The 23,560-nt window shown below is 40.4% G+C and overlaps 1 protein-coding gene across 7 annotated transcripts in view; it reads left to right on the forward strand.

The window, feature by feature from the left end:
* Positions 1 to 23,560, forward strand: part of LOC140497623 (cadherin-related family member 3-like) — a 111,262-nt gene that overhangs the window by 9,467 nt on the left and 78,235 nt on the right. For 3 of the 7 annotated variants that reach the window (XR_011964795.1, XM_072598776.1, XM_072598777.1), the window contains exons 2-3: positions 10,053 to 10,249; positions 22,449 to 22,620. Coding sequence is in view for 6 of the 7 variants with exons in the window: in XM_072598776.1 (XP_072454877.1) it covers positions 10,053 to 10,249; positions 22,449 to 22,620 (369 nt within the window). In the remaining variant the exon portion in view is untranslated. Of the gene's footprint in view, positions 1 to 569; positions 636 to 10,052; positions 10,250 to 22,448; positions 22,621 to 23,560 lie in introns of those variants that run through there. The other 4 variants (XM_072598779.1, XM_072598778.1, XM_072598780.1 and 1 more) reach the window with 3 other exon arrangements.

The following is a 23,560-nucleotide window of genomic DNA, read 5'->3' on the forward strand; positions in this document are numbered from 1 at the left end:
AAGTAACTGGCTGTCTTTCATGCCCTGACTTTGGTTTCCCTGTACCAGTCTTTGCTTATGATACTGCTGGGTTTCTCTCATTCCTTTCATTTGGTTTTGATAACATAATTAGAGAAAGTGTAGAGTCTAGACCAAAGCTAGCTTTATGGGAAAGGTATAATAGGAATGCCAAGTTTATTTCTGCATCAGTTTATGTGTTCAGGAAAAAAAAGAAAGATCCACTCTTTCCTTTTTGAGGCTCTTATTATGCTTGAGGTAAGCGGGCTGTTACGTTCCTCTACTGAAACATCAAGGTACTCCCAAGTTTCTCACCTCATAAGAAGGTATTTGAAAAGACCGAGCCAGATTTCTTTTGTATAGGTTTGACAGCTAAGAGATTTTCTTTAAAGATAGAAGTCAGTATTATTGTGGAACAACTCTAAAGAGATAGGGGGAGGGAGGGGAACAAAACTTTAAATTAGGAAGCAGTCAGAATGAGAAAATATTTTCAAAGACATTCTATGATAGAATCGAATTTTTAAACTTGAAGTTGCCTTGGGGATCATTCATTCCAGCCTTTCATTTTACAGGTAGGGAAACAGTCCCAGAGAAGACAAGTTGGATTGCTTTCAAGCACATAAACCAACACTGAGATGGTAAAATTGCCCTCAGAATCTTCCCGTTATGAAATTTTTTTTGAATCTGGGATTCCTGGAAAGGGTTGACTGAAGGCTTCTGAGACTGCTTTCTGGAGACTTCTGGGAGAAAAACACTGGAAAAGGAGAAGAGAGGCCAATATTGAAGAGTTCAGAGTTTCTCCTCTGTATTGGTACCCTGTAGACTTCTCTGAATTGAGCACAGATCTAGAGACCAGGATACACGCTTGACATTGGAAAACTTACATGGCACCAAAATGAAAGACAAACTCTGAACTCTCCAGCTCTTGACCTGACTTCCTTTTTTTTTGGGGTGGGGTGGGGTGGTGGTGGCACTAAGCTGTTTCTCCCAGAAATCTCTGAAAAGCAATCCCAGAAGCCTTCACATAATTTCTCAGATATTCCAGTTCTAAAACACCTGGGGCTGGTTGTGGTCAAGCTGGGTTATATTACATTGAATTACAAAGTATTGCAAGTAGGTCCTATTGGATTTTTTTTTGGTAGATAGGATTCGTTTTTAATCAACACTTGTTTGCAGATGGGAATAGCTCAAAAAGTGATTATAAATATTTGTTTCCTTAGGTAGAATGTGAGCTCCTTGGGAGGGGGAAGGAATTACTCTTTATTTTGTCTTTGTATCTTTAGTACCTAACACAATGACTTGTGCATAGTAGGTGTTTAATATATGCTTTTTGAATTGAATTAAATTCAGTAACCATCTCTGCACCATGTTGCTTCCGCTCTGGCCATCATCACCCATCACCCTACCTCAACCTTGGACTCTACCCTTGGTATTCTTGGTGTTGATAGGTGAACTTTCACCTTATCTTGCCCAGAATCAGGCCTCCACTCCACTTCTGACCATTTCCACATCATACTGCCTCCTTGCCTCTCTTCCCAGCATCCCTTTATAGATTGTCTTCCACGCACTGGAATGTAAGCTCCTTGAAAGTAGAGACTATCTTACTTGATGTCTATCCTCAGTGATTAACACTGTGCAGAGCACATTCTCTCTCTCTCTCTCTCTCTCTCTCTCTCTCTCTCTCTCTCTCTCTCTTTCTCCCTCTAACTCTTTCTCCTCTATCTTTCTCTCTCTCCCTCCCTCTCTCCCTCTCTTTCCCTCTCCTCTATCTTTCTCTCCCCCTCTTATCTCTCTTTCCCTCTTTCCCCTTCTTTTTTTTTTTAATATCCCTGTTCCATCATATCAGTTGGCATTAATTTTTCTTATTTATAGGCAAGGTAAGATAGTATATGTAAAGTGCTTTACAGACCTTAAATATCCATAAAATATTAGTAATTATTTTGTTGCTGGTCAGTCATTTTAGTCATATCTGACTCTCCGTGTCCCCATTGGGGGTTTTCTTGGCAAAGACACTGAAGCGGTTTGCCATTTCCTTCTCCAGCTCATTTTACAGATAGAGTTGTTATAATATTATTAGTCTCATAGAATGATGATGAATTATCTACTGAATTAGTGAGAAAAGGCAGAAATCAGCATTCAAACAGACTATTATTTGCACCGCTCAGTTTCATATGTACCATAAGAGATAACAAATATGAAGAGTGCGGGGAAGAGAGGTTTAAATGAAGTCATATAAAGTTGGAGCAGCAGGAAAATGATATATCAATAGACATAATGATGAAAAAATCAACTCCAGGGGCCCCCTGTTGCCTCCCTATTGCCAGGATCAATAATAAAATTCTGTTTGGCTTTTGAACCCCTCCATAACTTGGCCTCTTCCTACTTTCCAGTCTTCTCACCATCTTACTCTTCCCCACATTCTCTGCCATCCAGTGACAGTGGCCTTCTTGCTGTTCCTTGTAAACACGCTCCATCTCTAGACTCTGTGCATTTATACTGGCTGTCCCTCATGCCTGATACTTTCTCTTGCTTCATCTCTACCTCCCGACTTCCTTGGTTTTCTATAGTTCAACCTTCTACGGGAAGTCTTTCCCTCTCCTCTTAATGCCTTCCCTCTCTTCTTCATTAACTCCAATTTAACCTGCATATATCTGGTCTGTACATAGTTGTTGGCGTGTTGTCTCCCCATGAAACAGTGAACTTTTTGAGAGCAAAGCCAGTTTTTGCCTTTTTCTATATCCACAGTGCTTAGCACTGTGACTGACACCTAGTAGGTTCATCACAAAAGCTAGTTAAAGGATTCATTCAAAGAACATCCAAAGCACAAGCTGACTGTGGTGAAATCACAGCAATCAAAGGGGAGATGGGAGAAGGCACTACTCCATTCATCTGTATCTATCTATTTGGTATATGCGTAGGTAGCTGACTACGGACATTATGATAATACCAGTTAGCATTAATGCGGTACTTTAAGGTTTGAAAAGTACTTTACAAATCTTATCTTGTTTTATTGTTTCCTCAAACTCATTTTCTGAGCTTCAAGTAGTGTCCCTAGCCCTAGAGTTATGAAATTTGGTACAAAAACACTACATTCACCCTTCATCACATCCTCTATGATTTTATACCCTTGAACTTGCCAGAACGAAATCTTAGCATTTCATATGCATTTCTAGGTTGAGAGGGTAGGGAGACAGGAAGGGGAAAGGGATAAGTATATATTAAGGACCTACTATGTGCTAAGCCCTTTACAAATATTATAGGTCATCATTATTATTCCCATTTTACAGCTGAGGAAACTGAGGCAGGCAGGGTTATGTGATGTGCCTAGGGTCATGCAGCTAGTAAGTGTTATAGGGCCATATTTGAACTCAGATCTTCCTCATTCCAGGTTTGAGTCTGTCTAGTGTGTTACCCAGCTGCCCTTAGGCTATAGAACGTTGCATACATGATGGGATTTCATGATGCATTTGTTGGCTCTTTTTCCTCTTTATCGGTCTTTGTCAGAAGAGATGGATCCCTGGAATGGGAAAGATGAAGTACTTTAGGAAATGAAGGTAATACAAAACCAAAAACTTTACAAATAAGGCTTATAAAAAAAGAATATGCAACCCCACTTTTTTTCCAGAAGGGATGACTCTGGTTATGGGTTATAGCTTATACCCTAATATATAACATATACTAGCAGGCTCTTTGATGTGCTGCTCGGTTTTGCTGCTTTGTTTTTTATCTTTTTAAAAAAATTCTACAAAGTCTGGTTCTCAGGAGGAGATGATAGAAAGGAAATATTGAAAAAAATGAAGGTGATCTAAAGCAGAAGCATCTCAGCAAATTAAAAAAAGAAAATGAACCTGCCCTTTTTACAGAGATAAAGGACACTTTACAGCACATTGCATTAAGCATTAGACTCTATTGGCATTTTGGTTCCCTTTACTGAACTGCTTTTCTCTCTATTTTTTATTCTCAAAGTATGGCTTGCCAGGGAGGGAGGGAAGGAACATATTTGGAAATGAAAAAATGGGATGCAAAAACCAAAATGATCAGTTTTTGAAAAGGAGTGCACAATTTCTCAGAGGCCACCCAGTCTTTCCCTTCAGTTCAATTCTGAGTCCAGGTCATTCTCCATTTGATGTGTTTATCCATTGTATATGCACTAATGGCTGTACTCAATCTATGGTCTGTCCCCATCGGAGTTTGTCCTCCATATTTGAAGGAGGAGAGAAAGAGTTTGGTGATATCAAGGCAGCTCCTGTAAAAGCATCCGTGACTGTCTCATGTGTATCAGGGCTTTAGAGCACTAGGGTTCTTTTTTTCCCTCTTCAAGCCTCTTAAGATCTCAATAATTAGGAACTATGCATATCCTCTGGTTATCAGCTCTGACGCTAATAATGATGAAGACTCATCTTGATATGGAACTTTCAGGTTTACAAAGGACGTTTTTTTATGTTGTGGGCCATCCAAGAGGGAGTAGATGGTTTTTAGGCTAACTTTCATAGTTCTAACCTCCAGGCTCTGTTATAGTTACAGTAATCCTTAGTCATATAGGCAGAGTCCTCTTGATTCTAAGTTCAGTGTTTTTTCCTCTGCAGTTAGGAATTAAGGTCCTTGAGAACTGGGATTGTTGCCTTCTTTATATCTGTACATCTATTGCCTAGAACATAGTCTCTTATCTTGCAGGTGATTCTTAGAATCTTTCTAAGATAATTCAAATGGAAGAGGCTCAGTTTCCTGGTGCTGGTAGACTGTCCAAGTTTCACAGGCATACAACAATGAGGCATAATGGCTCTGTAGACTTTCAGTTCTAACACCTCTCCTTTCCCAAACTTTTCTTTGGAACCTCCCAAATATCAAGCTAACTCTGGTAATATGTGTTTCAACCTCTTTAGCAGTGTATACATCCCCAGAAAATATCCTGCCAAAGAACATATCTACAGCATTCAAAACTTCTCCTTTAGTTGTAACCTGTGGTTTCTCATATGGATGTTGTGATGCTGACTGGTGGAGTACCTGTGTTTCCTTGGTGTTCATTGTTAGGCCAAAATTAGCACAGACAGCAGAGAATTGATCCATACTTTGTTACATCTCAGCTTCAGAGGCTGCATTGAGTACACAATCATCTGCAAACAAAAAATCAAACGCTAACATTTCCTGCGCTTTGGTCTTGGCTTGTAGCCTTTTCAAGGTCAAGAATTCACCATCAGTGCAGCAGTTGACCTTGATGGCCATGTTTGTCCTCATTGAAGGCGTTTGCCAACGTAACTGCAAATATCATGCTAAAATGCATGGCAGCAAGCACACGGCCTTGTTTCATTCCACTGGTGAGCAGGAAAGCTTGAGGGCATCATCCCTCATCCAGAACCCTGGGGAAGGGTGGTAGCTACATTTTTTGAATGCCAAAGAAACACTTGCCTAAAAGACTATTTTATGTTTATGGAGAACTCACACAGGGCAAGCATGAAGAAACAACACAAGGACACTCTCAAGGTCTTTCCTTAAGAACTTTGGAATTGATTGTGTGACATGAGAGACACTGGTACAGGACCTCCCAGCATGTTGTGTCCTCATCAGAGAAGGTGATGTGCTCTATGAGCAAAGCAGAATTAAAGTAGCTCAAAGGAAACATGAGATGTGCAAATTTAGGAATCCACCCTAAATGTTCCCTTGAGCTATTTGTGCCCCACCTGTGGTAGAACATTCCAAGCTCGTATTGGTCTGATCAGCCATAGCTGGACACACTGTAACTTGACTATAGCACAGTGATATCATTTTGCTCCTCCTAGAGAACAAAGAACAAAAACCAGCCAACAGTAGTGCTTGATATACGGTAGACAAAGAATCTTCTGTTGTTAGGACACCTTGAGATGGAGGTTGGGGTGCCGAGGTCACTCACTATTCCTGTCCATTTATATACCAGGATTAGATTTTTGCCCCCAGGCAGTCTGGTAGTAGAAGTAGAAGGCATTCATTTGTCAGTGACCTCGTGGGGAGAAGAAGGAGAAGATGAGAGAAGGAGATGATAGCCTTAGGCATGGAATAACTTGGCCACACTGATGATAACCCTGACTGTTTTCCAGAGGTGTAGGATGCACTAACCTACCACGGATTTCAAAATTGTAAAGAGGGAGAAGTTCATGCAATTTTCAGGTGATTTGTCTCCTTAAGGCATAACATGAACTTGCTTTTTTTGAGAGTAGAAGATATTTCTTGTTTGCAAAGCAAAATCTTCAGTGTGATAAGAGGAGATTGGGTCCAATGCAACTGAATCATTTGGGCAATATATTAAGTGAAATGGAAATATTTATTATCATTCCAGTAAGTAGTCTTATAATGCCTTCCCTAGAGTTGGGCAATAGGCTGGATCCATATATATATATATTAGCTACTGAGATTTGGAGTTTTTCACTCATCCTCTGAGGCAAGGAAATAACTTGAGACTGGTGTAGGATTTTAAAAAGAGCCCAAGGGAAAAAGAGAAGAAGGGGGACAGACTGAGAAGGGAGAAATGGCAGCATGGTGGTAGTGGTGGTGACCACAGAGTGGTACAGTTTTATGATGGTGGCTCAACAACTCTCCCCTCCCCCCTTGCCCCAAGCCACTCTTCTGGGGAGACTAGAGGACATGTGGCCAGGTGTTTAGATGGTTGGAGCGCTGAGGCTAGAAAAGCCAGACTTCTTGTTAGGCACCTAGAAGAACGGCCAATCCTTCTCCTCCTCCTCTGCCTCACTTTAGCGGGGCATGATTGGCATTGACTTCTAATTTTTTAAATCATGATTTTTAGGGAGTTAAGTGTTCTTAAATTATCTTTCCTTGACCTGTTTTGCAAGTTAATTATTTTTGGTTATATTAGACATCTCACATTTTCTTCTAATATCTCTACTTTTTGATTTTGTTTCATTTCATTTAGTTACATTTGAAAACACCGAGGCCAACAGAAGTTAAGTGACTTGCCCAGGATCATATAGACTGTGTGTGAATCAGGATTTGAATTCATGTGTCCCAGAGTGCAGGCCAAGCTCTCTATCCATTTTGCCACCAGCTGTCTTCAGAACTTTCTATGGCACCTTAGGGCAGATAGTATGTTAGGGACCTTGAGCTTCTGGGCCTGGGCTGTCCTGTTCTGTGTGCTGTTGCCTCACTGTTTGCTGCGTCTTCTCAGGCCTTCAAGGTCCTTGTTCTGGGGCTTTCTGACCTCTCTGAGGGTTTCTCAGGAGGACTTCCACTTTTGTTGCCTCTGCACACAGAGTCTTGCAGGTTTCATATGTCCCTGGTGTCGAGCTGGTCCTTTGCCTTTAATGGCAAACATCATCAGTGGCAGTAGCCTTGCTGGCCCCTCCCTTTCCTATAGCATGTGGACTTCTGGCCAATCATCTGTGCCACTCTGGGGTAGGAGAAGTCATTGTAGTTTCTCACTGAATTTCTTTATCACTTGTCAGTCTGTTATCTATTTTTAGGTTTAGGCTGGAGTTGACTTGAGTTCTTTTTAAAGTATGTTTTGTGATTCTGTTAACTGCATTTGATAGATCAAACCTTTTCTGAAACACACTCACAGTGGACACTAATCTGTGTATTTTTGAGTACCTCTTGTGGCAAGAAGGTATGGGAAAGCTCTGAGAGCAACACAAGATAGAGTGAGTGAACTTTCCTGGAGAAGAGTTGCTACCCCAACTCCATTCCCATGAGGGAATTTCTTTCTAACTGGTGGCATAATCATGAACTATTCGTATGGATCTTACCTATATTCCCAAGGGTAGCATTGATAAGAACATGGGCTTTTCAGTTGGCCCCATCAGTTTGCCCTCAGACTATGGGTCTAATTTGTCTTGCTATATAATTCAGGTCTCTGACTCGCCAAGAACAGCAGGATCCTTGGGCTCCATAGTGAGACCTAGTGTTAGAGTATCTTTCTCCAAGGAAGAATGGTGGTCTTTGATCATATAATAGCATCTTCCCTCATAGAGGGAGCCAGGTAGTACAGCAGATAGTACTGAGCTTAAAGGAAGATGAGTTCAAATTCTGCTTCAATTATTGACAGTGTGACCCTGGGAAAGTAATTTTACCTGCTTCAGTTTCCTCATCTGTAAAATGAGGAGGTTGGATTCAGTGCCCTCTAAGTTTCCTTTTAGCTCTCAGTCTATGATCCTGTGGCCTTCCAGGGATATCCCTAGGCAAAATTGTGAAGTAGAATGTGTTGTGGAAAGAACTGTGGAACTGGGGGCCAGGTGACAGGTTGAAATCTCTGCTCTGTCACATATTAGCTGTGTGACCTTGGGGAGGTCATCTAATTTCTCTCCACTTTCAGTTTTCTCCTCTGTAAGATAATCTGTAAGGTCCCTTGAATTTCTAGATCTAGTATATAATCATCTGCGACCTCTAAGTTTTCTTATAGTTCCAGATCCTATGATCCTGGGCTTATGTCTCAATATTCCTTTATTTCTTTTCTTTTCTTTTTTTAAAACCATCCCTCCTATTTTGACTACTCACCGAATCCCTGAAACCTTATCACATCATCAAGTCAGCTGGAAAACTAACCCTGAGATATAAATGGTTTATAAAGCTTAACATATTGAGTCAGCCCACAGAATCACAGTCTGCCTGAGGTGAAAGGGAATTAAGAGGTTATCTAATGCAAACTCCTCTCGTGAAGTTAGGTGATCGCAGAAGTTAACTGACTTGCCTGACGTCACAAAATTGCTATGTCAGAGCTAGGACTCTATCTCAGGTCTTGACTCCCAAACCAGGGCTCTGTCCAATATATGACATTGCTTTCCTAAGGACTGACTATTGGTTGAAGAGGAATAAAAATGCTGGTCATGCTGGTGTTTCCCTGTGGTCTCTATTGCTCAGGACCGTGAGGTTAGTAGATTGCTTGAGTCCAGGAGCTGCTCAAAGTCTGCAGTACTTTGAGCATTAATATGGTGAATGCTTGAGAGTGGAGGAACATCTGGCTATCTAAGGAGACAGAGAGAGACCGACCAGCCCAGAAGCACAGGTTTGTGTGTATATTAGGGCACTGGCCAACGAGGCCAGTCCTTATGAGAATGCACAGAATGTGCGCTGCTTACACAATTTTCTCAGGGTAAGAGCAGGAGAACCTGTTTCTGGGAAAGTCATGAGCCCAGAAGTCTCCCTGGTTCCAAGGTCAGCTCTCTACCTACTATGCTATGCTTTTGCTGGAACATAATTAATGTAATTAATAATGAGAACAAGTGTATGAAGGCAGAATTCATATGAGCATTTTGGCATAGTGGATAGAGGCATGCATGGATTCTGAGTCAGGAAGAGACGGGTTCAGATCATGCCTCTGACACCAACTGCATTGCCATGGGCAGCAATGGAATGCTCTCTGACCTTTAGCTTCTTCAGCAGTTAAACAGGGGCCATAATATTTATACCTGCTTTACATACAGTTATTGTTTCGCATAAATGAAACTATATGAGTTTAAGAACCTGAAGGATACTTAAACATCACATCAGAATTCGAATGCAACTTTTGCTCCTCCTACTAAGAAAAGTGAGAAGATTGCCATGGTTTCTGTGTTGCCTTGGAATCACAGATATAATCCTGTTTTGTACTGAAGGTAACAGGAGAGAGTGTTTACCACTGATGATGTGTTTTCACTCAGCAGTTAACTAAGGATTTTTTCTTTCTTGTGCTCTTGAGAGGTGGTGGCTAAGGTGCGGCTGAGGTTGGTGTGGGTCAGGGAGCAGGGTAGGGAATCAAAACATTTCCCACTGCTGATAAGCTGGCTATGTCTGACTCATTCTCCTGGGGAGAGCTGGAAGGGCTTTAGAATTAGAATGGAATAGACTCCAGAATTCAGGGAGAGGATGGTGGAAAGGCTCCCAGTCTACTCCACCCTCCATGGTGGGGTCTGGATGAGGTTTAGGAATGGGGAAATATGACCAATTTAATGTTATATTTGAAGAGATACAGGCAGATTTTGTTGTATTTGCTGTATTTTTGATTTAGAACTTTTAAATATTATTTCAAGGGGGGAGCATGGACCTCAGAGAAAGGGAAATTAAAAAAAAAGTGAAACATTTGTGCTTTTTCTTAGGATGCCAAGCTTTTTTGAATTTAACTGTAGAGAGGGCCAGGCCTCTTCTGGAAAATGCATCAGAAAGTACGCTGGTTACCACAATCACTGCAGCTGTTTCTCATCATGACACTTTAGTTGGAGATCCTGTCATTATTAATTCGAACCCTGTCGTCCATCCATTTGTGGTATCTCATAAAGCTGCATATCAGTGGGAAGTAAGTATACAGCTCAAGTGTATATTTACTTAGAACAATAAGATTATGTAATTAACCCCACCCTTTCCCTCGACTACCCTCTACTGTATATTATAATGTCCAAGCTTTGTGGATGTCAGACAGCATTGAACATCCAAATTCACGTGTGAGTCAGGAACAACTTGGGGGTCCACTTTGAATCTGGACAATAATTGACATTAGAGTTTTAAGGCTAAAGAGGACTTGTCAGGGCTGTATCCTAGAGAGATACCCTGACTTTTCAGTGTAAATGGGAAAAAAATGCTCTGTTTGCCATTTTCAGGCATATCTGCACATAGGCTTGATTCTTTTGAATGAATCACTAATCAAATCATCTCTAAGCATAACTCTACCTGGAGTTTATGGCATAATTTGCCATTTAATGTCTTGGGACTCTTTGGCATGTCTCATTTTTCATTTTTGTTTTTTGCCTACTGTCAGAACTGGAGGGTCGATAATGGCTGAGGCAGGTTGATGAGTTTGCCCTCTTCACCCAGTGAAAGAGAAGTAGGATGAAAGAGCTAGAGCTACTGATGAATATTCATGAGTCCAGGCCCTAACTCTAAAGGAATTCTATCAACCCCAGCCAAGTTTGGATTTCATTGACCTCTGATTGAAGGATTCAGAAGTGGCTGGGATTTGTCAGCTCCATGTTGGAGAATCCACCTCCCTTCTGTCTTTCTCTGTATAAAACCCCATGTCCAATAGGTAATTGATTATCTAAGACTGAAACTTGTGGAACAGACTGGGGCTGGGTATATAGAACTGTCACAGGGATGATAATTGAACTCATGCAAGCTGATGACGTTACAAAATCAGAGAAGGAGAGGACAAGAAGGCCCCAAATAGAATTTTGGGGAATATCCATAGTTAGGGAGCATAAAGGAGATTCACAAAGAATGGTCAGGCAGGTAAGAAGGAAGGAATGGAGGAAACAAACATTTATTAAATACCGACTTATGCCAGACATTATGCTAAGTGTTTTACAAAGATTATCTCATTTGATCCTTGTAAGACCCCAGGAGGCAGGTGCTATTATTATCCCCATTTTATAGTTGAGGAAACAGAGGCAGGAAGAGGTTGTAACTTGCCCAGGATCACATAGCTAGTAAGTGTTGGAGGCCATATTTGAAATCAAGCCTTCCTGAGTCTAGACCTAACACACTATCCACTACACCACCTAGATGAGGCATTGAACCAGGAGAGAGTATTGTTATGAGCACCCAGAGAAGAAAGAACATCCAGGAGAGATGAATTTATAGGGTCAAAAGCAGCAGATTGGTCAAGGATGACAAGGACTCAGAAAGCATCATCATTTGACTGATAAATTGTGAGACTCCAATGGGATAATATCTTAGAAAATCTTTCACAAACTCCAACATGTTCCATAAATTTCAGCTATTGATATTACCATTGATTATATGGATGCTGACTGTGGAAAACAACAGTGTCTAGAGAACTAAAAATGAATGTCACTTGGAGGGTGATGGAAAGTTCATGATGAGTATGAGTAGAAACATATACCTAATAATAATCATTATAGTTAATAATGATAACTAGCATTTATATAACACTTTCAGTTTTGAAAAGCACTTTACAAATATTATGCCATTTGAGGAAGATGTCAAAGAAATGTATTATTGAACAAGGAGATGGGACAGTGGGGGCTGGAGTAACTGATGAGCAATGCTTGTCCTCCATTGGTATGCAGGGCAAAATGTGTAGAAGGCCACCAGCACTTTGGGTGGACTCTTTATGGTGAACATATGGGAGAACCAGGACCTAGAATGGGCAGGTATGAACAGGTTGGGATCTGTATTGTTAGAAGAAATATCTACTTCCTTAATCCATTTGAGTCTTTGAGGGTTATTATGAGCTAATCACATCAATAAAAATAACCAGTTAAGTTGGTTGTTTGGAGCTGTTGAGAGAGCTGATTGATTGAATTTTCCAATTAAAATTTTTTAGAGGTAATTCTGAGGATATAGTGATGTGTAGGGTGTGCCTGCCAAAAAACTGACTCATCACTGAATCAGTTGAATTTTTATTGCTTTAAATAAAAAAAATGAATTTCTTGATTAAGGCTTATTACCAGGTTCTATATATTAAAATGATGACATTCTAATTATCTAAAGCAACACACTCTCTTCTGGATTCTTTCATATCATTTTTTAAAAAAACATATAAAATAATGAAAAATTATTTTCATAAAAATAAACTTCCTCTTTTCTGGGAAACCTCAGTTAGTTTATCATTTGAGACTTAAATATGCGAAGGTTCCTTTAGTCCATGCTTTATGATTAGCTTCCAAGAAACTTAATTTTTGGAATTTAAAGTCCTTCACAATCATTGTCCATCCCATCTTCTCAGACACATTGCACACGTCAGCTTCCCCCACCATTCTATATTCCAGCTCAACAGGTCCATTTCCTATTCCCTGTATATCTTATTCTATCTCCCATCTCTGGGTTTTTGCACTGCCTGTCCTGCACCTTCTTGTCACCTCTGCTTCTAAGAACACTATAAGGTCATTTTAGGTCTCAGTGGGAATGCCTCCTTCTATGTGAAGCCTTTCCTCATCCCCCAGGTTGTTAGTTCTTCCTCCTCCCATGCATTGCTATGTGCATATTTTGTATTTACTTATCTGTATACATATTTTCCTCCAGTAGAATGTAAACTTCTTAAGGGCATGGACATATTTTGTGATTGTTTTCATATTTCCAGGACCTAGGACAATTCCCTGCATGGTAAGTGTTAATAAATGCTTGTTGACTCAGGCTTTTCTCTTATCCATCTTACTTTCCTGTATTACAGCAACCCAAGTGGCTGATTGTACAAGGGCATGTCCATCTGTTGATTTTTTTTTTTTTAACAAACAGACAGATAGATACACTGGGCTGACCTCTTAAACTGTGTTGGTTAATGACCATATTAGCTCAAATGGTTGTAGCAACAGGGTATGTAAACACAGCCTGTCATTATCCTGGTTTTATTTCTCCTTCCTTCATAATCTACCTACCTACAAGTACTTCCCCGGGTGGTTGTGAAGATCCAGTGAGACAATAACTGTAAAGTGCTGAAGATGGCACAGTAAGTGCCATGTGCCATTCAAGGTGGCACAGTGGAGAGAGTGCCTGGTCTGGAGTTGGGAAGACTCATCTTCCTGAGTTCAAATTCAGCCTCAGAAACTTATCAGCTGTGTGACCCTGGGCAAGTCACGTCACCCTATTTGCCTCAATTTTCTCATCAATAAAAGGAGCTGGAGAAGTAAATGACGAACCACTCAGGTATCTTTGCCTGAAGAAAGCCCAACAAAACAAAAAATAAACAAACCCCATATGGGGTCACAAAGAGTCAGACATGACTGAAACATCTCAGTGACAATGAAAAGAACACCTAATATACCAGGCAGTGCTAAGCACTGTGGATACAAAAAGAGGCAAAAGACAGTCCTTGTCCTCAAGGAGCTTCCAATCCATGTAATGTTAGCTACTGTTGTTGTTGTATCTGTCCTCATGATTGCTCTTCTTGGTGTAGTAGTCATAGCTGAGGGGTGAGTTGTATGTATCTACTAGTGAAGAAGAAATGACCGTGTGGTGTAGTTTAGGGTACAACTTGAGTCCTAGGCCCCCTTCTGTCATTAAGAAGGTGTATATATAACCTCAGGTAAAAACAGAGTTGAAGTTAGGATGGAGTGACTGCCCTTGAGCTGCTAGAAATGGTAGAACTTAGCACCCAGTTAGTGGTAGTTTTTAAAAGAAGAAATTACTTAGATACTTCTGTTGTGGGAATGCTCTTCCCTTGCACCACCCTCTTCCCTTCCCAGCAGCTTTCTCATCAGTGACCTGGTACTGACTTACATTACACACATGGAGCAGTGCCTTGATTCCTCTCTCCCCCTAATTCCCCTCAGTTGAAGGTGCCCCTCCTGCACCTTGCCCTGAAGGCTAAATTCCTAGTTATGACTATGTATATTTATCAGCGTACTCTCTTTTCCAGTTTTCTTATCTGTAAAATGGTGATGTGAAGACCTTCTATGTTTATTTCACAGGATTGCTTTGTTGGACATAATTAAATTGAATAGGGATACATCACCCAGCAAGGACAATACAGCTCATGATAAAGACAAAAGATACTTGTTAGTATCTCTCTCAATGGTTTTTACAAGCATTAAGAAGCACGTATACCTTTCTATTTTGGTTTCAGCCTGTCATTACCCATTGCTGAACTTCCTCCTTCCACAATATTTGCTCATTGGGCCCACAATTAATGTTCTTGCTAAGGAGGGGTGACTGGGCAAGCAGTCAAAAAAAAAAACAACCCAACAACTAGCTTCATGGAGAAACAATAGTCCAGCCCTGAAGTGAACTGATTATACAAATAAATCAATGTAAATGAGACAATTTGCATTCTGGTTATGTAATCTTGAAATTGCTACCTGTCATAAGGCTGACTAAGATGTACTACCTAAGTAGCATGGAAAGTACATCAAAAGAAAATGAACCAGGGGCACCTGTTTTGTATATGTACATGTTTCCTATTTCTTGGATGCCCTAATCAAATGAAATTCACAGCTAGAAGGTGAATCCCAAACTCAATATCATTGTTCCAATTTTCTCTTACAGCATCACACATTCTCTTCTCCTTTCAATTGGGCTTTTGATCAATTAATCAGTCAACAAACATTTGTTAAGTACTTTCCATGTGATAGGCATTCCTCTAGGCACTGGGGCCATAAGAACAAAATTATTTGTGTAATTATTGATCAGAAATATGATACACACAATCCTAGTGTTGGATGGGCTCTAAGTGATCATTCAGCCTATCCCATACAGCAGTAAGCTGGTAAATATTTAACAACTGGATTTGGAAATAACAAAAAAAATCTACTAACTCATCCCACTCTTAAGTTTAATCTGCATTATTAAAGATTTGCCATGTCCAGAAATCAATAAAACAATAAATCAGGCCCTGATTTGTATCATTTGTCAATTTTCTAGGTGTAAATGTTCACACTGACAATCAACTTTGGTCTAGCACAAGCTCAACACCATATCTAAGCAAATATCCTCTGAATAAGGAATGTCATAACATCACCCTAAAGTGGTTAGTCAGGTTCTTCTTGAGGATCTTTAATGAGGGGATGGCCTCCTGCTTCTTCCATCTTACTTTTATATAGTGCATAATATAGGGAATATTTTCCTTACGAATGAAAAATGAATGGAAAAACATTTATTAAGTTCTATGTGCTGGGCACATATTAAGTGCTGGGGTTGTAAATACAAAAGTGAGATAGTCTCTGCCCTCAAGGAACTTACATTCCTATAGAGAGATGCCTCATATATGTGGGAGTAGTGGCCAGGGAGGGAGTTGTAGCCTTAGGAATCATAGGAATGATAAGACATAGGAATTGATAGGACAATCTGTTGACATGCCTTTTCCAGAAACAGCAATAGTATTGATTTGATTAATATGCCCAAAGCAAGAGGTAGAAAGTGGAGTCTGGGAGAGAGTATATTCAGTGGCAAGGTAGATAACAAGCTCACCCAGATGGATGGCATGTCAAAAGTAGTCAATGTCATAGATTTACAGCTGGAAGGGAATTTAGAGGCCACTGAGTCCAACCCCTTCATTTTATAGTTGAGAAAACTGAGGCTGAGAGATGTTAAGTGACTTGCTCAGGGTAACACACTTAGTGCCTTAATTTAAGTCTTCTTGACTCCAAGCCCACCACTCTATCCAATGTACCACTTAGCTGCCTCTGATACACAGGGTAAACCGAAACTATTAATACAGTGTTAAGCCATTTAAGTTTTTAGGACCTTACAGAGCCAATCGATCCCAGAGTAGAAGTTCTAAAACTGAGAGGGTTAACTTCTATTGAGGCTAAATCTGCCTCTCTGCTATTTCTACCTAGTGCTCCTCCTTTTGTTCTCTGGAAGACAAATCTAAACACTCTTCCTCATGACAGTCCTTTATACACTTAGAGGGCAGCTATCATATCCCCCTGAGTCTTCTTCAGGATTAATATGACCAGTTCTTTCACATGATTACCCTATAGTCCTTTCTCTCTTTATGCCTTCTTCTTTCCCAGCTTACCTATGTATGGACATAGTACCCGAGACAGGGCCTGATGAAAGCAGAGCACAGTCACTTTTCTTGGACATTATGCCTCTCTATACTAGACAAAGGTCCACATAATCAAAGCTATGATTTTTTCCTGTAGGTATGTGTGACTGTGAGAATTGGACTATAAGGAAAACTGAGTGCTGCAGAATTGATACTTTTGAATTATGGTTCTGGAGAGTCCCTTGGAGAAAAAAGAGAACAAATCAGCCAATAATGAAAGAAATTCATTCAGATTATTCATTGGAAGGACAGATACTGAAGCTGAATACTTTGACCATATAATGAGAAGATGGGACTCATTGGAAATTTTGTTTTGGGAAAGATTGAAGGCAAAAGGAGAAGGGCATGGCCGAGGATGAAATGGAAATGTAGTGTCATGGAAGCAATGAACAAGAAATTGGACAGATTTCTAGAGATAGTAGTGAGTAGAAGGACCTGACATGCTATGGTCCAGGGGATCACAAAGGGTCAGACATGATTGAACGACTGAACAATATCAAAATATTAGCCTAGAGAAGCATTATTAGCTTTGGGAGCTGTTATATTACACTGTTGACTCACTCATATGCTGTAAATGGTCTGTTAAAACCTCAAATACTTTTCATAGGTAATATTATCTCACTATGCTGCCTTTATCTTATACTTGTGACATTGATTCTTTGGTCCCATGTAGGACTTTACATTAATCCCTTGTAAATTTCAGCTTTTTTGAGTTGTCCCATCTTTCTAGCCTGCCAAGATTTTTCTGGCCTTCAACTTTGTCATCTAATATGTTAACAAATACTCAAGGCTTTGGGTTATCTACAATTAGACAAACATACCATTTATGTCTTCATTCACAAACACTTCACTGTCACTGGGCCATCCTTGGGGCATGTCTTTAAAAATCTCCCTACAAATTGACATGGAAACATTTATGGGAATCTTTTAGGTCTGCTTATCCAATTAGGCCCAAATCCATCAAATTATTGTCATCTAGTCCCTATTTCTTTTCTATCTTGTTCACAAGGAACACATGAAAGACCCTTAAGTCTTTGCTGAAATCTATTATCAATGACTATTTGTTGAATTCCTGCAGTGACTTTGGAAAGTGAGGTTGGGGTATAGTCAAAAGGAGATTTCGGTGCTAAACAATTGACTTAATGTTTGATCCTGGAGACAACAGAGAACCACTGAAGCTGGTTGAGTGGAGGATTGGCATTGTCACATACACACTTAAGGAAAATGATTTTGACATCAGTATGGATAGGCTGAGATGGTGAGAGGCTTTGGAAAAGGAACTAATTAGAAGTCTATTTGAATAATCTAGATGATAGATGATGAGGATCTGCTCTAAGGTAATGACTATTTGAGAAGAGAGAAGAGGTCAGCTATGAGAGATGTTGTGGAGGTAGAAATGACAAGATTTGGCAACTGATCAGATATATGGGATAAAAGAGAGTGAATAGTTGAGGATGATGTTTGTATTATGAGCCTGGGAGACCCAAAGAGGGCTGAGTTTTTGGGAAAGTTAATGAATTCTATTTAACATGTTAAGTTTGAGATGTCTTCAGGACATTCAATTTGAAATGGCCAATAGGCAACTGGTGATGCAGGATTGAAGTTTGGGAAATTCTGGGGCTAAATCTATAGATCTGGGAGTCATCTACATAGAGATGATAATTAAACCTGTGGGAGTTGATGAAGTTATGAAGATACTAAGACAGGAGAGGGGAGAGGGAGCAGGACAGAACCATGTGGAATATGTACAGCAAGGGGCATTATGTAGTTGATAAGTTAGCAAAAATAACTAAGAATTAGAAGACAGATGGATAGTGTCTATTTATGAAAATGTAGAGAGGAGAAAGTGTCTAGGAGGAGAGGTAAATGATATCAAATACAGGAGATGGGTCAAGAACCATGAGAAAAGAAAACACATAATCAGACTTGGCAATTAATAGACTATTGGTTTATTTGGAGAGAAGTTTCAGTCATGTGATGAGGTTAGAAGCCAGCATTCTCCTGGCCTACCAGTCCAGTAGCTTTTGTTCTAGGGAGTGTGCCATAGAAAACACAGATACTCTTAGGGAGTAGAAAACATGCCTTATCTGGTTAAGAACTTGCTTCAAGGCTTATAACACAATTTCCTAATTTCAAGTGGGAGGTAAGTAGCACAAATATTATAACCACTTTAAACATTTTATTTTATTTTTACTAATGATCAAACTGAGATTCACAGAAGTTAGGTGATTTTCCCAAGGTCATAAAATGAATTGGTGCTAGAACTGGGATTTGAACCCATGTCTTTTCTGACTTCCAGTCCAGAGCTTTTGCTATACCTGGTATGACATTATGTTGCCTTCTGATGCTTAAATATCATAATCCTCTGTTATAGGGTTGTACTGAGGAACAGACATAATGCTTTTCCTAATAAAACTATGGGATCATTATGAATCAGCAGTATGATGAAGCAATCACAAAAGTTAATGAAATCTTGGACTGCATTAAGTGAGATGGGGCTTTCAGGAGTAAGGAGATCATAGTCCCTCTGTACTCTGCCCTAGCCAGACCACTTCTAGATCATTTTATATGTCTCTGAACACCATGGATAAAGTGGAGAGTGTCCAGAGGAAGACAACCAGGATACTGATGGGCCTTGAGTCCATATCATATGAGGGTACATTGAAGAAACAGCAAATTTAACCTGGCAAAAAGAAGACTCAGGAGGATCATAAGAGTTTTCTTCAAGGGACTGAAAGGCTCACATGAAGGAGAGACTAGATTTGTTTTGTTTGGCCTGAGAAAGCAGGAGGAGGAGGAGGAATGAGTGGGAATGGCAGAGGTCAATTTGACTTCCCAACATCGTGAGCTGCTCAAAAGTAGTGGGCTGCCTTGGGAAGTGATGGGTATGCTGTAGTGAGAATTCCTTTCTGCTATCGGTTGATTTTGAAAATAATTATTGAAGTTCCTTCTGGTCTTCAAATTCCATGATTATGTGGCACAGTAAGAGATAAATATTTTTGTCCCATTGGGGAATGGTTGTCATGGAATTGTTGTTCCATGTTAAAGAGGACCTGTGACATCACCATGTTGGGGTCAGGGTACAGTGTGCTTGGCTGTGGCTGATTAGAGCTATCTGTCTTTGGAGGGCTCTCCCACAAGTTGGGCACAAGTAGTCCATTAGAACATTTGGGATGGAGATGGCTCTGGATTTGCACAGCTCACATTTCCTTTGTGCTACTGAGATTCTCCTTTGCTCATGGAGTACAGTGCTTTCTCTGATGCGGCCATGCTGTGCTGGATGGTCCTCTGCCAGGACTTCTCCAATATCTCCCAATCGACATTAAAGTTCTTCAGAGAGACCTTGAGAGTGTCCTTGTATTGTTTCTTCTGACCACTGTGTGAGTGATTGCCTTGTGCAAGTTCCCCATATTTTTTAAGGTAAGCACACATTTGACATTTGACCATTGGAGTTGCACACTCTGCATCCCAGTTGGAATGCTTGGCAGTTCAGCTTGAGAAAGGACCTCAGTATCTGGTACCTTCTCATATCAGGTGATCTTACAATCTTCCTAAGACATTCAAACGGAAGTGATTCAGTTTCCTGGTTGTGGAATAGAGCCAGACCAAAGGAGCCCTGCCTGGGAATAGAGCTAACAGCAGATCTCTGGAAGATCCCACAAGTCTAAGCAGGCCAAGGGTAAAGTCTATGGAGGTTAATTACATAACCCTCCAAGGACCTTAGGATCCAGCTACCACTACCTATGTGTAGTTGCTCAAACATAGGGTACTCTGTATCATATTTCCTTGATTTTGTCCTGGTTGGCCCCCACCCCTGGAATGTTTTGTTCCTTCATTTTTGTTTCGTGGTGTCCCTGGCTTTCTTCAAGACTTCAGTCAAATCCTACCTTCCGCAGGAGGCTTTCCTGATTCCCCAGGTGCTAGAATCTTACTCTTTCAGATTAGCTTTCAGATTAGATTCTATGTAATTAGTTATTTAAGTTTTAGATCATCTATAAGAATACATTTCTTGAGACCAGGGACAATCTCTGCACTTCTTTTCATCGTTGGTGCTGGCATATAGTAAGCACTTAATAATGCTTGTTGATTGACTAGATGTCTAGGTAGGGATGGTGCAAGGTCAGACCAATGAGAGTCAGTCTAGCAAGACTGGCTGCTGCCACACTCCCAACAGTGGCAAAGAGAGAGTTCACCAAGTTGATGAAGCCTGGTCCTAAGTATGAGGAAATGTACTTGCTTGTTTTCCGCCCTGTTCTATATCCATTGTTGGGTGTGGGAGGCTCTGGGCTCCCAAGTGTGGATCATCCTCAGAAGACTTGCAGAAACTTCCGGATGCACCTTGACCTTAACTGAGTCAAGGATCAAGAGGTAGAATTATTTCACTATCAGGATAGAATTAAAGGAAAGTATTGGATTAACAGAAAGACTTAAAGCACACACCTGATAAAGGCTATTTTCCCTGGAGTCTTCCTACAGAATAAAAGATGTGACATCTGGTTTTCTGGTTCTCTACCAATTGGGTGACTTTTGAAACCAGCATTTCACAACATTTGCCAAGCAAATATTCAATCTGGCAACCAGTGAGGAGGCCCAAGAATGACTTCCATAGAAGGTAGATAAATAGGCCTAGGGTTAACAGAAGGTTATTATTTATAATTCTTGGAGCAAGTAAATTCACTCTCTGATCCTAGAGCTTATGTAAAATCATTGCATTTTCATTTAACTCAATCCCACAAATATTACTGAGAGCCTACTATGTACAAGTGACCATTAAGTGCTGGGGAGACAGACAAAAAGAACAACCTCAACTCTCAAGAGAAGACCATAGCAGGTAATTAGAGAATTCGAAGCAGGGAGAGCATTTACAATTAGGGCAGTGGACCTTAAAGGAAACCGAGGATTGAAGAAGGATAAGTGAGGATGCTTACTTCCTTGGGTTCCAGCTATGAAGGATGTAGCCTTTACAAAGGTATGGGAAGGTGGACTTCAGGAATAGCTAGTGCAAGATGGAGCCTCTGACAGGAAGTGATGTGAACTGAGTCTATGGTGAGGGGATTAGCCAAATAGAGTTCTACTAACTTGGAACCTAAGTCATTCCATCCTGATTTTAACAGGATTGCTTTAGTTTTCTGAAAAAACAAAAAATATAATAAAGCTTTTGTGGGAAAAACTTCCTATACTCAGCATTCTGTTTAAATGATTTTTCCTTTCTACAGTTAATGACAGTGTCTGTCATCTGTGTCCTGTTCTGTCTATGCCATGAGATCACCCCTGTCTTGTCAGAGCAGATGCTCCTTGACAATGACGTCATTGTCTTGTGCTCCCATGTGTTCTTGCAAACATTTTCTTTGATTTTTGCTGCTTTTCTGTATTAAAGGAGCCCTGTAGGAAACCTGGGTTGAATTGAGACAGAGTTTTCTCTTTCTGGGCTACTTTCTTGCATTCCAAGTAAAGAATCTATTCACTAATGCCTTCATTTTGGTGGTTTTCTTCTAGGAACAAAACATTTATGAAGTACTTACTGTGTGCCAGGTACTCTGTTAAAAACTGGGGCTACAAATACGAGCAAGCAAGATGGCCCCTGCACAGAAGGACATTACATTCTAATGGGGGAAGATAGCACAGAAAGTGTTGTTGGAAGGAGAGGGCATGTAATGGCATGGAATTTAGAGTGGAAAGAGAAGGCAAAAATTCACTTCTAGGAGCCTGGGGACCGGACTAGATTTTCTTTAGGAAGGAGATACAGAGGATGGCAGGAGAGGAAGAAGAATGAATTGAATGGGTATGAAGGGAGGTTGACAAGTACTCAAGTCTAGGAAATCTTCTCAAGCCTGATCTTTGTTTCTTGATCCTTGTAACAAAGTGTTACCTGGAATCCACCCCTATCATCTTACTGCATCCTCCCAGTGAGATTCAGTTCCAAACAAAGGTTTACCTCCATCAAGATAATTTGATTGATGGAGATGGTCTTGTCTCCTCAAGTTGTCTAGCTCTCCTGATGAGCCCTCTACGTGGAAAATCTCACACCTTGAACTGTATCTCTTTTGATTAGCTGACAACTGCCAACGAACCTAGGTTGGACTTTGAAATGGTGGCTTTCTACACTCTGGTGATCTATGCCCAGGACAGTGGAGGCAACTCAGCATCTCAGACCATTTTAATCCAGATTGTGGATGTCAACGAACCACCGACTTTCATTGGATTACTTGCTCAAGTTGACCAAGGTATAGAGGATTATTTATTTTTTAAAATGTGTCTGAACGATTCTGTTTATGCATAAGCACACACCCATATCAAGCATTGAAACCAAACACTGGGATTATTCTGTTTTTGAATTTATACTTTTGCTCTCCTCATTTATAAAATCAATTTGGATGCCACATTTTCTGTACATGTGACCCTAGGTCTATCTTTTCAGGATCTAGTTTGTAGACATTAACTTTTCTTGCATTTCTTCTCTGTAATCAAAGATTACCTACCCAGTAAGCCAGCCAGCCACTAATATTATTCCCTTCCAAGACACTCACTAGCCACAATCTCAAAGGTATGGTAGGTAGGCTTTTTCCTGAGGGACAGAATCTCAGAGTTGAAAGAGACTCCCCTGTCATCTAGTCTAACCCATGCTTGAAAACCAACTATAATGTATTTGATAAGTGGTCATCTAGTCTGGGCTAGTTCTTTTAGAGAAGCTTTTCTTTACAGAAAACTTATTCTTTCCCATTTGTCATTTCATTTACTGCTTCTAGTTCTTCCCTCCAGAGCCAAGTGGAACAAAGCTAATCCATCTTATACGTGACAGTTCTTCAAATACCTGAAAATAGATCCATATTTTCCTTATGCTTTCTTTCCTTCATGTTAACCATCCTTAGCTCCTTCAGATGATTTATATATTTGCTGAATGTCAAAGGCTCCTCATGGCCTGCTTCTTGGATGTTCTCCAGCTTATTTACTTTCTGCCCAAATGGTGATGCCCAGACTGATAACTAGTATTTGCATGGTGCTTTAAGGTTTGCAAAGCCCTTTACAAGCAGGACCTCATTTTATCCTCACAGCAACCCTGGGAGCAAGGTGTTATGATTATCCCCATTTTATAGGGGAGGAAACTGAGGCAGGCAGAGGTTACATGACTTGTCCAGAGTCAAAGTTAGCAGGTGCCCAGGGCTG

This window comes from Notamacropus eugenii, chromosome 3, assembly GCF_028372415.1.
Source record: "Notamacropus eugenii isolate mMacEug1 chromosome 3, mMacEug1.pri_v2, whole genome shotgun sequence".
Lineage (NCBI taxonomy): Eukaryota > Metazoa > Chordata > Mammalia > Diprotodontia > Macropodidae > Notamacropus > Notamacropus eugenii.